A 12,535-nucleotide genomic window follows, 5' to 3' on the forward strand; every position below is an offset into this window, starting at 1 on the left:
TATGTGTGCTATAAATAACGTAATTCAATTTAAAAACAATTTCCTAAACTATGGATGACATAAATCATGTTTCATACGGACTTTGTGCCAAAAATCTATCAGGGGATCGCAGCTTTGACCAGCTGTCACTTGCAAAGTGTGCTGAGAATGTTCACATTTTGGACAGACCCTCTTACACACCGGATTACGTGAAGCACGTACAACGTGCTCCTTCTTGTGCCCTCAAAGGGCTGGGCGTGCGCTGAGGAGAACAGAGCTATGGGCAGGACCCCATGTGAGGGGTCAGTGTTTAAAAAGGGGGGCAGTTTGGACAAAAACATCCTACACACGTTGAGATCCAGGCTCAAAAAAAGAGAATCCAAGTATCACTGCTGTAGGAATTTGGAAGAATCAAGGATGATTTTCCTGGGGGAGAGCAGGTAAATCACGTGCAGTCCTGTTAGGAGGGAGTGACCAAAAGAACAAGCAGCGCGTTTGTGGGTAAAGATGCTCTAAGCTCCCAAAATGTAGATGAGCACATGCCTTTCTGGTGAAAGCCCAAGCTTTGTTTTTGTTTTTTTAACGAATAGGAAGGAACTCCCTAGAACAAAGGCCTCTGTGTACAGCGAAAGCAGCAGGATGAAGGCGGAGCACAGGGTCCCTGTAAGCAGTCAAGCTACCAGCCCATCTACACCTGAAATGCCTCTGCGGGTTTCTACGGGCCCCCACTCCTTGCCCCCCACCTGCCCTGTAGGCCAGGGACACACAGGTCCGCTGATTCCTGCTGTCCTCTCAGCAGAGGACAGGTCTCCAGAACACACCCACGTCAGGGGCAAACCCCAGGGGTCTGCTAGAGCAGGAAGGGGACGGGGTGTGGACACACCCAGCCCCTTTGGTTCTTACCCCCCAAATCCTCTCTATTGTTAGGGTGACCCCATGCCCATCTCCCTCCTTCCAGAGCCTGCACTACCCCCTTCCCCAGTGCCTACATTACTCAACTTTGTCCCTCCCCTTTCACCGTCCTGGGTTATTCCCCAATTCCCCTCCATTCAGGGTCCAGAGCTCCCCCACTCCCATCCTCTCCAGGGTTCTGGGTTATCCACCCTTCCCCTCCCTGCCTAGGTCCTGGGTTGCCCCCTCCATCCAGGATCCTGGATCACCTCTCCCCACCTCATTCTGGGTTATCCCCTCCCTCATATCCTCTAAGGTCCTGGGTTACCCCTCTTTCATGCTTTCAAAGGACAACCAAGAACTTCTACCTTGTTTAGGACTGACAAACCTGGATTTCCACCAATCTTCTTATACTTTCCTAAAGCAAACACCAGCAGAGGAAGGAATGGCTGGACAAGGATTTTCCAACAGCAGTACTGGTGAGGGGCTCGGGACCTCCAAAATAATCAGGTATCTTCAGTGTACAAGAGAAGTCACTTGCTTTTCCCTACAAGATACATTTAGTAAATTCCTTCACACAAATTCTCCACATGCCCCAACAAGCAAGAGACCGATTCTTTTCTTTCCAGTCTCTCACCTGAATTCTGCCCTGAGATGTACCTAACCTGTGTGAAGGCCAAACTCAATCCAGTAAGTCTCAAGCATTCTTTAAATTCTTACCGAACAATAGCCCTCCTCTCTCCAAAAGACCTAAGGTGAAATCTGAATAAACAAAGGGTTATTTTTAAATCAACAACAAGGCATCCTGTCGCCCCGACATGCACGCACCGAGCTCTGGGGTGGCTTTGGGTGCGATGAGCTCTGCTGTCCATGGTCCCTGCCATGAGAGCAGGAGGACACCTCACCCCCAGAAGGACAGGCAGAGCCCCAGAGTGGAAACTGAAGCAGCTGTATGGAGACGAGAGGGAAACTTTTAAGACATCAAGGACGAAGTACAACTCATTACCTGGCTTCCTGGCCCCGTAAGGAAGCAGATGTGAGGACCCGCCCCCAAGACTCGCCTGGAAATGCCCACACCCCAGCTGACAGGCTGGGCCTGAGAGTCAAGTCCCATCCAGAGTTCCGAGCAGAATTAGAGAAGAGTGAGTGACCTGTGATCAGCGCACATGCTGGACCAAACTGCCTGTGTGAACTATGACGATGGAGGGCCACGCAGCTAAATACTGGGGAGAAAACTTCAGCCCTTCTTAGAAAGACAGGAAAATACGGCGCTGGTAACAGCTTGGGCAATACAAACATAGTGTTTACAATGATTCAACTTCTTTGGAAAGTATTTACCAACTAAAAGAGCATGGACAACATAAAAGAACACTTGGCATGAAACATTTCCGTCAGACGTCTACCTCCCTCTGACTGACGGGGCCTCTCAGGTCAGAAATTAGGGAAGGGCAGCCCTTGGGAGCAGTCGTACGGCAGGCGGGACAGCGTCCTGTCCGTTGGTGAAGCCCACGGCTCCAGGCCTGCTGCAGACCAGCTGTGAAGCAGTCAGAAGGATTTCCGAGGGACAACAGTGTGAGGGCGCGGCACATCGGGGGAGTGGGCAGTTGGGCTGGTGATGCAGGGAGGGAGATGTATGGACACACGGAAGGGGCTGGCACGGTCCATCCTGGCCTGTCACCCGTGCCCACACCACGTGTGGCTGCTAATAGCTGGGTGTTCCAAAAGATGTAACCCAGCACCCAGCCACACTGATGACTGGGATGAAGGCATCTCAGCCAGCCTGGAATCCAGCAAGACACGAAGACACCCGAGGATTGGGTCCCGATGAGCAACTGGGCTCCTTACCTCTCCCCTCCAACAACACAATTTCTCCCAAATTATTCTGCAAAGTGAGTGTCACCTACCCTAAAAGTTACCTAGCCTTGTTTTCTCTAAACCCGCTTGTCCGCTCATTCAACACCTATGTGACAAGCACCCGGCAAGATCAGTGGCTAGTGGCTACCTGGCTGGACAGCACAGAAAGCAAGCATTTCCATCACCACGGAAAGTTCTACCGGACAACACAAGACCAGACACAGTGACCACACAGAGGTGAGCACAGGAGACCTGGAAAGTTCTGCCCTCCTGAAGCCCACAGTTTGGGGACGACAAGCTTGCATCAAATAAGCAACACCAACAATCGAATTTATCAGTGGTAAGTACTACGAAGGGAACTGCAAGGTGACCCCAAGGGGCCGGGGCTGGGAAGTCTTTGCTTACAAGACAGGCAAACTTGCTGAAACAGAAGGGCCTTTATGCCCCTGTAAAGAGCGTGAAGTTCTGCCCAGAGACAGACAACAGGCTCACAGACTTGACAGTGGCCTAGAGTTTGGAAACACAGTTCCTCTGACAATTCACAACACCATGAGTCACCAGTTAAGCATTTCTGATCATTCCAGTTTGGGCAGATTCCCATCACACGCTGACAAGGAAACAGTAACTCGGTTAGGTCAAGACTTCGTGGGAGCCAGTACTTGCTTGTTATGGCTGTGGAATGCCTGAAACAGAGATAACGCAAGCATCTGATGGTTCAGGCTGCCTGGAAACCACGGGATCAAGGCTGTCCGACCAAGAGTGTGAACGTCACGAGCAGAGGGTCTCGGCTGCCTCGCGGGCAGAGCTGCTTGGTGGAGATGCACCCCACGCCCACTGCGCTGTAGCTCCGAGCTTTCTCCTTACTCCCCCCCTCCGCCTGAGTGTCACACTCCTTGAACTGCGTGAGCCCGAGGAGAAGCGCTAAAGAGCTACAGGACTGATTTTGGAAGGGCTGGATCTAGACATCAAACAGACGTAAAAGGCAAATGGCTCCAGATGCTGGTGGAAAGGGAAACTTACATAAATTAGGCCCTCTGCTCTCCAAAACGAGTAGACATACAGGCATAACTCATTTAATTGCACTTTGCAGATACTGCCTTTGCTCACTTTGTGCCCCGGTGTCATGTTTCGGTAATTCTTGCAGTATTTAAAAATTTTTTATTATTATTATGTACTCGTTACGGTGATCTGTGATCAGTGATCTCTGATGTTATTATTGCAAAAAGATTACAACACACCGAAGGCTCAGATGATGGTGAGCATTTCTTTAGCAATAAAGTATTTTTAAATTAAGGTATATACATTTTTTAAAGACATAAAGCTATTACACACTTAATAGACTACAGTACAGTGTAAATGTAACTTACATGCGCTGGGAAACCAAAAAATTTGTGTGACTCACTTGTACTGTGCCATTCACTTTATTACAGCGGTCTGGAACCAAAGTCACCATATATCGCCAAGGCACATCTGTATTCTGCAACTTTTCTTAAAACTCTGAGTTTACTGCAATAAACCCCAAAGTAAACATTGTTCCCATTTTAGATGAATGTCTTAAAAATCTACTCTACACACTGTCTTGTCTCTTTATACCTAAGGCAGGAGCCACCCCCTTTCGGGACACTGTTTGCTGACTCCAGGTCATCAACAGGGAGATGCTCAGGGCACTGAAGACACACAACTGAACCTACTGCCATCACCTCCACGCGGATGGGCCTGGGTGACAGAGGGCCTCCCATGGGGCTGTGCCCCCTGTGCTCCCTCCTCCCCGGCTGTCCGCTGTCATTATCTCTCACTGATGAACTGCTGCTTCCAGTCAGCAACAGGCATGAAAACCCCACTTGTGCAATACACAGCAGCTCCCCCGGGATTGCAAAGGTCCCTCCCAGCAGAAAAGTGGAGGACTTTGCACACTGATTTAGCGCTCCCACCTCCTGGACGTGGCTGGGAGAGGACAGATGGGTGGGTAGCTGTGCTCCAAACGGGGCGGCGTAGTGCTGCACGGAAACCAACGGGCCCTTCAAAGATGGGCAGGTGAGCCAAGAACACACCCCGGAGACCCTCTCTTGGAGCCCCATCAGCTGGCTTTTTTTCCTTTTTTTTTTTTTTTTTTGCGGTACACGGGCCTCTCACTGTTGTGGCCTCTCCCGTTGCGGAGCACAGGCTCCGGACGCGCAGGCTCAGCGGCCATGGCTCACGGGCCCAGCCGCTCCGCGGCATGTGGGATCTTCCCGGACCGGGGCATGAACCCGTGTCCCCTGCATCGGCAGGTGGACTCTCAACCACTGCGCCACCAGGGAAGCCCGTCATCAGCTGGCATTTTAAAGCCAAGCTGTCCATAGCTAACCTACACTGAACAGACTTGTATGAACTCACACAGGGTCAAACAGAAATAAGGAACTGCATTATTCACACACAGCGTCTGGTTGTCCCGTCACCTGCCCACACCCCAGACACGATCACTCCTGGGATCCTACCCTCTCACTGTGGTTGGAGAAAGACAAGCTCCATCCTAGAGTGCCTTAGACACAAAGCACCACTGACCACACCCAGGAAAGAGGATCAAACAAACCAGGAAGCAAAACAATCGCTTTCACTCTGAGGGTCCCCAGCAATTAGGAAGAGTGCACAGAGCAGCTGCTGGGGACCCACCAGCTGGCGGCTTGGTGAGAACAGGATTATGAGCTGACCCATCCACTCAGGCTGTCATCAGCACCGGGGCCTTCTCTTCCAGAAGGTATTCGGGGTCAGGTGGTGTGGACCCTATGTGGCCAAACACAGACCTCACAATCTGAGCAATGCAGCAGACACTCGTGCAAAGCCCCATTATTTGCAGATGTTTTCTCATCTAAAACCTCCTCCTCAAGATTTCAAAGTATTCCTCTGACAACCACAGACCTGGAAATCAGAAGGGTTTGTGGTAGCCGACACTGGTGGACATTTTTGAAGGAACACAGGAGAAAGGTATCAGATAGAAAAACGCGGAGCAGGCAAGATTGGTTTTACTGACAGGCAGCCACAGAGCGCTGCTGGGGCCTCGAAGCCTGAGAAATAGTGCTTAGCTTTCTCTTGGTTTAAATTTTTTCAAAAGTCTCTCAAAGGCTTGCCTGAGTTAATTCCCGCTTAATGCCTGCTGAGGGAAGATGTGACCTGCTTCTCAGGCTGCAAAGTGGTCTGAAGGTTATGCATGAGGCTTTGGAAGGGAGAGGCTGAAATATTACTCATCCTTTCACTGAGGCTGATGGGCATCTGTAGTTTCTCTTACGTGCTTCTTTAGCGTGCAACCTAGCAGATTCTCAGGGGGGAAGGGAGGGAGGTGGTTACTGAAATTCAGGACTCATCATCTCCAGACAAAACAGACTGCTCACACAGAGCCCTCAGATGAAGCCCTTCTCTGCTTCTCTGGACTTTTTTTTCCAGAAAGAAAACTCAACTCTCATATGAAAGATTGGAGATTCTTATTTGAGCTAAGTGAGGGCTGTCACTGTACTGCTACTAGCACTGACCCTCATCATCATCACCAGCTCCTCTCATTACTGGCACTGTAAGGCCGGCACTTTAGACAGCTTCTCACAGTGCTTCTCTATTTGTCCTGAAGCCACGAAACCACCTGGGTGCCCTGTTAGGAAAGGGTCGTCTTGGACTCACCCTAGACCTAATGAATCAGAATTTCTAGGCTCAACTGCCCCAGGGAATCTGATCATTGGGAACATTTGGCCAAGATTATCTCATCTCATTTAGTCTTCACTGCAATCCTATAAAAGCTTATTTACCTCATTTGACAAGGAGGCAAAGTTACCTGCCCGAAGTTGAATAACCAGGCAACGGAAGGCAGGGATTTGGACCTTCTGGCTAAGCACAAAGAAGTCACGTGCTAACCTGCCCAGCTATCCTGCTGCCTGCAACACAATAGGAAGTGGTAGAAGCCGTCCTTCTATCAAATTACAGAGCAGTCCCTACTGTGGTACAGAGAAATGGGTGGGGGAAAGACTCCAGAAGGAATTAAGGCCAGTATTTACATCCACACACGTGTACCCCAAGCATAATCCAATCCCGTTTGGGGGTCCTGTGCTCTCCCTGAACCCCGGGTCATGCCACCTCTCCTCCTGCCGGGACCTCCATGGCCCACATCAAGCAACTGTAAGCCCCACGTGTGTGTGTGATGGCAACCGTGGTCGGGGGGTGAGCACCTGTGATACCCACCAGGAAACTCTGAGGCTTTTCCTAATAAGTATGAGTGAGCTGATGGACTCTACACACCACCATTTGGCTCGTTAGGAAATAAGTGAGAAGCATTTGGAAACAAATCTCTGCAGGAGACACTGAAGTCATATACGCTATGTATACACACAGGACACAGCCCGGAAATGCATATTAAACACCTTGGTTACATCTATTAAACAACAACTGCTCACAAAGTCTTACATTTCTAATACCGATTCAGTCAAATGGAAAATTTCAAAGCAGTGTTATTTATATTGAGCTGACAAGTATCCAACTCAGATGTACTCGCCCCGGGCTTCCTTCCTCCACTACAGCTCAACACACACCCGCACGCCCTTGGAAACTGACTTGTTAGCTGGTATTCAGGATTTTAAGCAGCTCCACGAGGACTGAGTGCTACTCTCCTTCCAGGAGGCAGGCCAGAGCCCTCCTTGCTGAGCGCCTTTGATTCACCTGAACATGGGGCTGGAAGTTCCCACTCTGCTCACTCTGCACGGGTCACAGGGAGACCAGGTCGGTTAGGACATGAGCAAACTCAGCAAAGCAGAAACCACTCCCTTATTTGGGTATTTCTAGCTGACATTCATCACATGCACAGAAACTGCTGGTAAATCCAAAATGATTCAAATTACACTTGCTTCTAGAAAAGTTTTACTAGCCGTTTGGGAAGCTTTAAAAGCACTTAACTTCAAATGCCTTGTGATAAAATAACAATAGGACTAGATGCATCCCAAGTCATTCTTAAGACAATTGGGCCAAAATGCGGGCTAAAACGTCAAGAAGCTACTTGGCCCCAACTACAAGCAGTGGTACCATAATTACCTGTTTCTCCCCACAGTGTGTCGGTGCCATTGATGTCTATTTCATGCTCCTTTTCCAGTCCCAGCAAGCACTGGACCACCTGTCAGAAGTGGCAAGGTGATTTAATGAGTTCTCAAAGCCATATGTGCTTATTGTAACCTATGTATCAAAGGAGAGAGTGTGTTGTTTTTTAACCATGATTATCTTATGCTGCACAAGGAGAGAAAACATGATGAAAATGGTTTTCCAGCATAATTCGTATGCTATTCACACTTTCCCTTTGAGAAGGAGAAGAAAAAAAGGCAGTGAATTTCGGCAACATTGTTCAGGATTACTAGGTACTCAGAATTCTAATGAATTCCAACATGACCCAAATATGCCAGCCTAATCAACGAAGGACAGGGGAGATCACACACAGTGCAGTTTCTGCATAAGTCGCCAGAAGACGGTGACTCCCTTTTTTCACAAGGAAGGAAAACAAGGTGATGTACATACCCTTTCAGTAAAATAAAACAGTACTGTTCCAAATTTCTCTACTGACAACATTATTCTTTTCCCTCTGTCAAAGAGCAGGCTGGGCCACAGGTGTGGAGGCAGGGGTGCTGGCCCGCGGGGAAACAGAAGTGTCTGAGCCCCGAACCAGAGCCAACGTCCACCCCACTGTGTGCAGCGACCTCGAGCTCGCCGAAGCCATTTTCCAGTCTCTCAATCCACTCCCAATAAGGGCCCTACATCCTAGTCCTGAAAACCTGTGAATGTTACCTTACATGGCAGGAGGGGATGTGCGGATGTGATGACGAATCTTGAAATGGGACGATTATCCTGAATTATCCAAGTGTATATTTGATATACACTTGATAAGAACACAGCTGTTTATAAGAGGGACAGGAGGAACCAGGGTCAGAGGAAGGAAGACATCAGGAGACAGGAGCCTCAGTTAGAGTGACACACTCTGAAGACAGAGGCAGGGTCACAAGCTAAGGAATAAAGGTGGCTTCTAGAAGCTGCAAAAAATAGAGAAACGCTCTCCTCTGGAGCCTCCAGAAGGAACACTGGCTTCCTGACCCAACTTAATTTCAGACCTCCAGAACAGGTTGTTTTAAGACACTAAAGTCTGTGGACGCTTGTTACAACAGCATGAGGAAACTAATACACCCTTCAAGTCTTTTGGTGAACAAATCCTGTCCTTTTCCACGGAACAGTCACTGGATGTCCTGCAGTTGCTCTTCCACAGCTCCCCGCAGCCAGCTTTAAAACGAGCTGAGACCAAGGTCACGTCCACTGTGGCTTCCCTGTGCTCCCTAAGATGATTCTGCACATTCTGGACATACACAGATTTAGGGAACAGCTTAAAGAGGAAAAACACCTACATTCAAATAAGTGGACTTAACGTGCTCTCTCTGAATCTATGTATATGGGTATTTAAAAGTATTTATTTACGTTTTTATTTTAAAGGAATTATAATAAACCCACCACATGGTAACAGTTAACACATTTTTAGGAAATGAGTATTTTCTTCAAGCTAAAACATATAGAGGAGTTGACTGGCATCGTTTCACATTTTTGTAAATCTCTTTTATGTCTGTATTAAGACAAGACAGCTGCGTTTTCTTATATGCTTCTGCATTCGACTTACTGCAATATATTGTGTTGGCTGAAGTAGTGTATGTGTATAGTTTTGATGTTTTAAATGCCAACAATAAGCTAGCAGTGTGTGCGTGTATCTGCTCTAGTGTTTTAAATGCTAAAAGTCAGCCAGCTGGCTTTGCAACCAAATTTACGTTTTAGTCATTGTGGGGAAGAATCTTACCAAACACTGGCAACTCTGTAACTGCTTGAAGATACGTAATACAGCGTTGAGAAATACACGGAGAGAGAGGGTCAAATATTATTAAATTTACAGACACACGGGTCAGGAGATGCCAATGAATTCTTCAAATCGAGGAATACTGACACCTACCAGAAATGAAGTGCTCAATGTAACTACGGCATGAGGTTTTCCTTCAGTGCAGGAACCACGATGGTAAGCACTCTTTCATGCTACCAGAGCACTGAAGTTCTATTTTTAAAAATCCTTCAAATACTCAAGAACAAGTTTATAATTAGGATTCCATGTGATTATTGTTAAAAGATCACAAGGACAAAAGAATGAATCAAAGGGGAAAAAGGTAGACAGCAGAGCTAGAGGGTAAAAATAGAACAAGGAAGGAAGAGGGGAAGAAACAAGGAAGAGCAGAGAATGCACACCATGGAGGGGCTCCACGTGGGAGCAGCCAGCCCCTACCGGGCCAGCACCTGAGACTGTGGGCACTCCCCGGCGTTTTCACTCACAGGACAGGCTTGATAACAACAGAAGATCTTTACACGTGGTGAAACCCTCATTTTCTTTCATTCCTTTGGTGCATCACAAGCTAGCAACTCAGAAGAAGGTGGATGCAAAACACCAGACCCACTGGGCTACACGGGGCTCCCAGTTTCCCAGGAAGAGCCCTGGCAGCCCCACTCACCGAGCTGTGGCCCATGCTGGCGGCCGCCGTCAGTGCCTGCTGCAGGGCCTGGCTCTTCCTCAGCACGCCTGGCTGGGGTGGGCCCACGGACCACTCACAGGTCAGCAGGTAGCGGAGAATGTCGCCGTGGCCCCTCAGTGCGCTGTGGACCAGCGCGCACTGGCCTTTCTTATCCAAGCGGTCCACCTGGGCGGGGGGTGGGGGGGAGGAACAGGGGAAGGTCATGGTTTAGCATCACTTTGTCACAGTGCCCCACACACGCTCTGCACAAACCCCATCCCACTGCAGGTGTAAGGGGATAATGTCCCAGTACGTCTCTCTGGAGAGTCTCCATCTGAATTACTATGGTGTAATTAATGCGCTATTCCAGGCCTCGAGTTCCCTCTGTACAACTAGTGATCACAAGACATCCTCCTCGCAAATGACTCAGAGCTCCAAGTTCTCTGGGAAGCAGGTATGAGGACAGACCAAAACCTATACTTCCCAACCTTGGTAACTTGGGCAGAGTATTCTAAATCTGCTGTGACAAGCTATGACTTGGGGAGTAGAGCAGTTCTTTGCTTACTGAGACAGGAAAGCCAGCGAAAGGAAGGGATCTGGAAAACCCAGCTCTGAACGAAGAAGAGCAGGAAGGGACCCCAAGCAGCATTTTACTGGGGAAGGCAGGTGACCCAGGACGTGTCAGCATGCTAAGTGTGGTCGCAAAGCCAGGAAGGCCGGCTAGCCACAAATGGGGAGTACCCAAGTGCTGCATACCCCCTAATGGTGCAAGAGGCAGCAGACAACACATCATTCCCTGTCTAAACCTGGAAATATTAGCCTGGAAGAGGATTCAGGGTCCAGCCTTGCTTGCACATTCTGAGGATGCTCTACACCTCAACACAGAGGCTTTTGCAAGAGCCACTACACAACCCATCCCCTCCTACAGAGCTTTCAGCTAGCCTCCGGACAAAGCCCAGCCACGATTTGGAAGTGGAAATGGAGGTGTGGTGATGAGCAGTAATGAACCCACCGGGAAGGCTTACCAGCAACATTTCCCTTCTTCCATGAGCTAAGGGTGACCTGTCCCAAATGCTTTACTTTTGAGAGGAAAAACCAAAAAGACTCCCATAGTTACTATAAGCCTAATATCTTGTCGTTGAACTTTAAAGATCCTAACTATAAAGAAGAAAGACACACATCAGTGATTTACTTCTACTGTTGTTCAAAAGTACCTTCTCCCTCCCCCAATGAAGTGCTTATAAACCTAAACAGAGTTTACTGGGAACTTGGCACTGTTCTCATTTAATCTCTTAACATTGATAGTCCTCGAGTAACCCCTTAACAATATAGTCACTCTGTATTGTTAACATACTGATTTACTGATGCTCACACAACAGCCCTGTGGTAGGTCCTGTTGTTATGCCCATTTTACGGATGAGAAGCCTGAGGCACACAGGCTCAACAACTTGCCCAACGTCCCAGCTGGCAGCTGGAGAAATGAGAATTTGGGGCCTTCTAGTGTTCCTGCAACCCTATGCTTAAGCACATGCCTTCCAAGACCCACAGAACTCATTTTATTGGTTTTTTTTTTTTTTAAAAAGACATGAAACGGAATAAGAAGAAAGGAGAAAAAAAATCAAACATTTATATGTTTTCAACCAATCCAGTGCTGTGTTAAATTCTGTGACAAGTTCCAGGGCCACACTGGCAGGCTTTTGAAAGGATGGCCTTACTCAGGCTGCTGGCGGTCAGGAGCCTCCCCTTGGGCAGGATTAAGCAGAGTAAGAGCTTCGAACAAAACACACAGGCCCTCTCTTTCTCGGAGGTGACACACACACCCACATCAGGCTACATCACACACTGTCTGGAGCCTGTAGCTCCACCTTTTCTGTTTATGTGGTGATTTCTGTTCGCTGCAGCTTGACAAAGCAGAGACCAAAGGGAGCTTGGCCCAGAAAATGAGAATTCTACAAGCAATGGAAGACCCCTCCCACCTTCACCCCTGCCTCCCCCGCTGCTGCTTACCCTCGCCCCCTTCTTGGCCAGCAGACACACCAGCTTCGTGTGGCCGGCAGCGGCCGCGTAGCAGAGGGCAGTCATGCCGTTCTCTGACGTGCCGTCCAGGCAGGCGCCAAATTCCAGGAGCAGAGTGACCACCTCCTCGTGGCCGAGGTGAGACTGGACGCACAGGATTGGGGCGTTATTTAACACTTCGGTCCTGTAGTTCACGTTGGCCCCTCCCAAAATTAGGAGACGGCTCACCTGTTGGAGAAGGTCCCCCAACAAGATTAATTTCT

General features: G+C 48.8%; 1 protein-coding gene across 7 annotated transcripts in view; it reads right to left on the reverse strand.

Annotated features, from left to right (window-relative positions):
- Positions 1–12,535, reverse strand: part of TANC1 (tetratricopeptide repeat, ankyrin repeat and coiled-coil containing 1) — a 231,026-nt gene that overhangs the window by 19,419 nt on the left and 199,072 nt on the right. For all 7 annotated transcript variants that reach the window (XM_060152820.1, XM_060152815.1, XM_060152816.1 and 4 more), the window contains 3 exons: positions 12,264–12,500; positions 10,257–10,442; positions 7,771–7,849 (listed from right to left, as the gene is read on the reverse strand). In XM_060152820.1, the coding sequence (XP_060008803.1) occupies positions 7,771–7,849; positions 10,257–10,442; positions 12,264–12,500 (502 nt within the window). The remainder of the gene's footprint in view (positions 1–7,770; positions 7,850–10,256; positions 10,443–12,263; positions 12,501–12,535) is intronic.

Source organism: Lagenorhynchus albirostris, chromosome 6 (assembly GCF_949774975.1).
Source record: "Lagenorhynchus albirostris chromosome 6, mLagAlb1.1, whole genome shotgun sequence".
NCBI lineage: Eukaryota > Metazoa > Chordata > Mammalia > Artiodactyla > Delphinidae > Lagenorhynchus > Lagenorhynchus albirostris.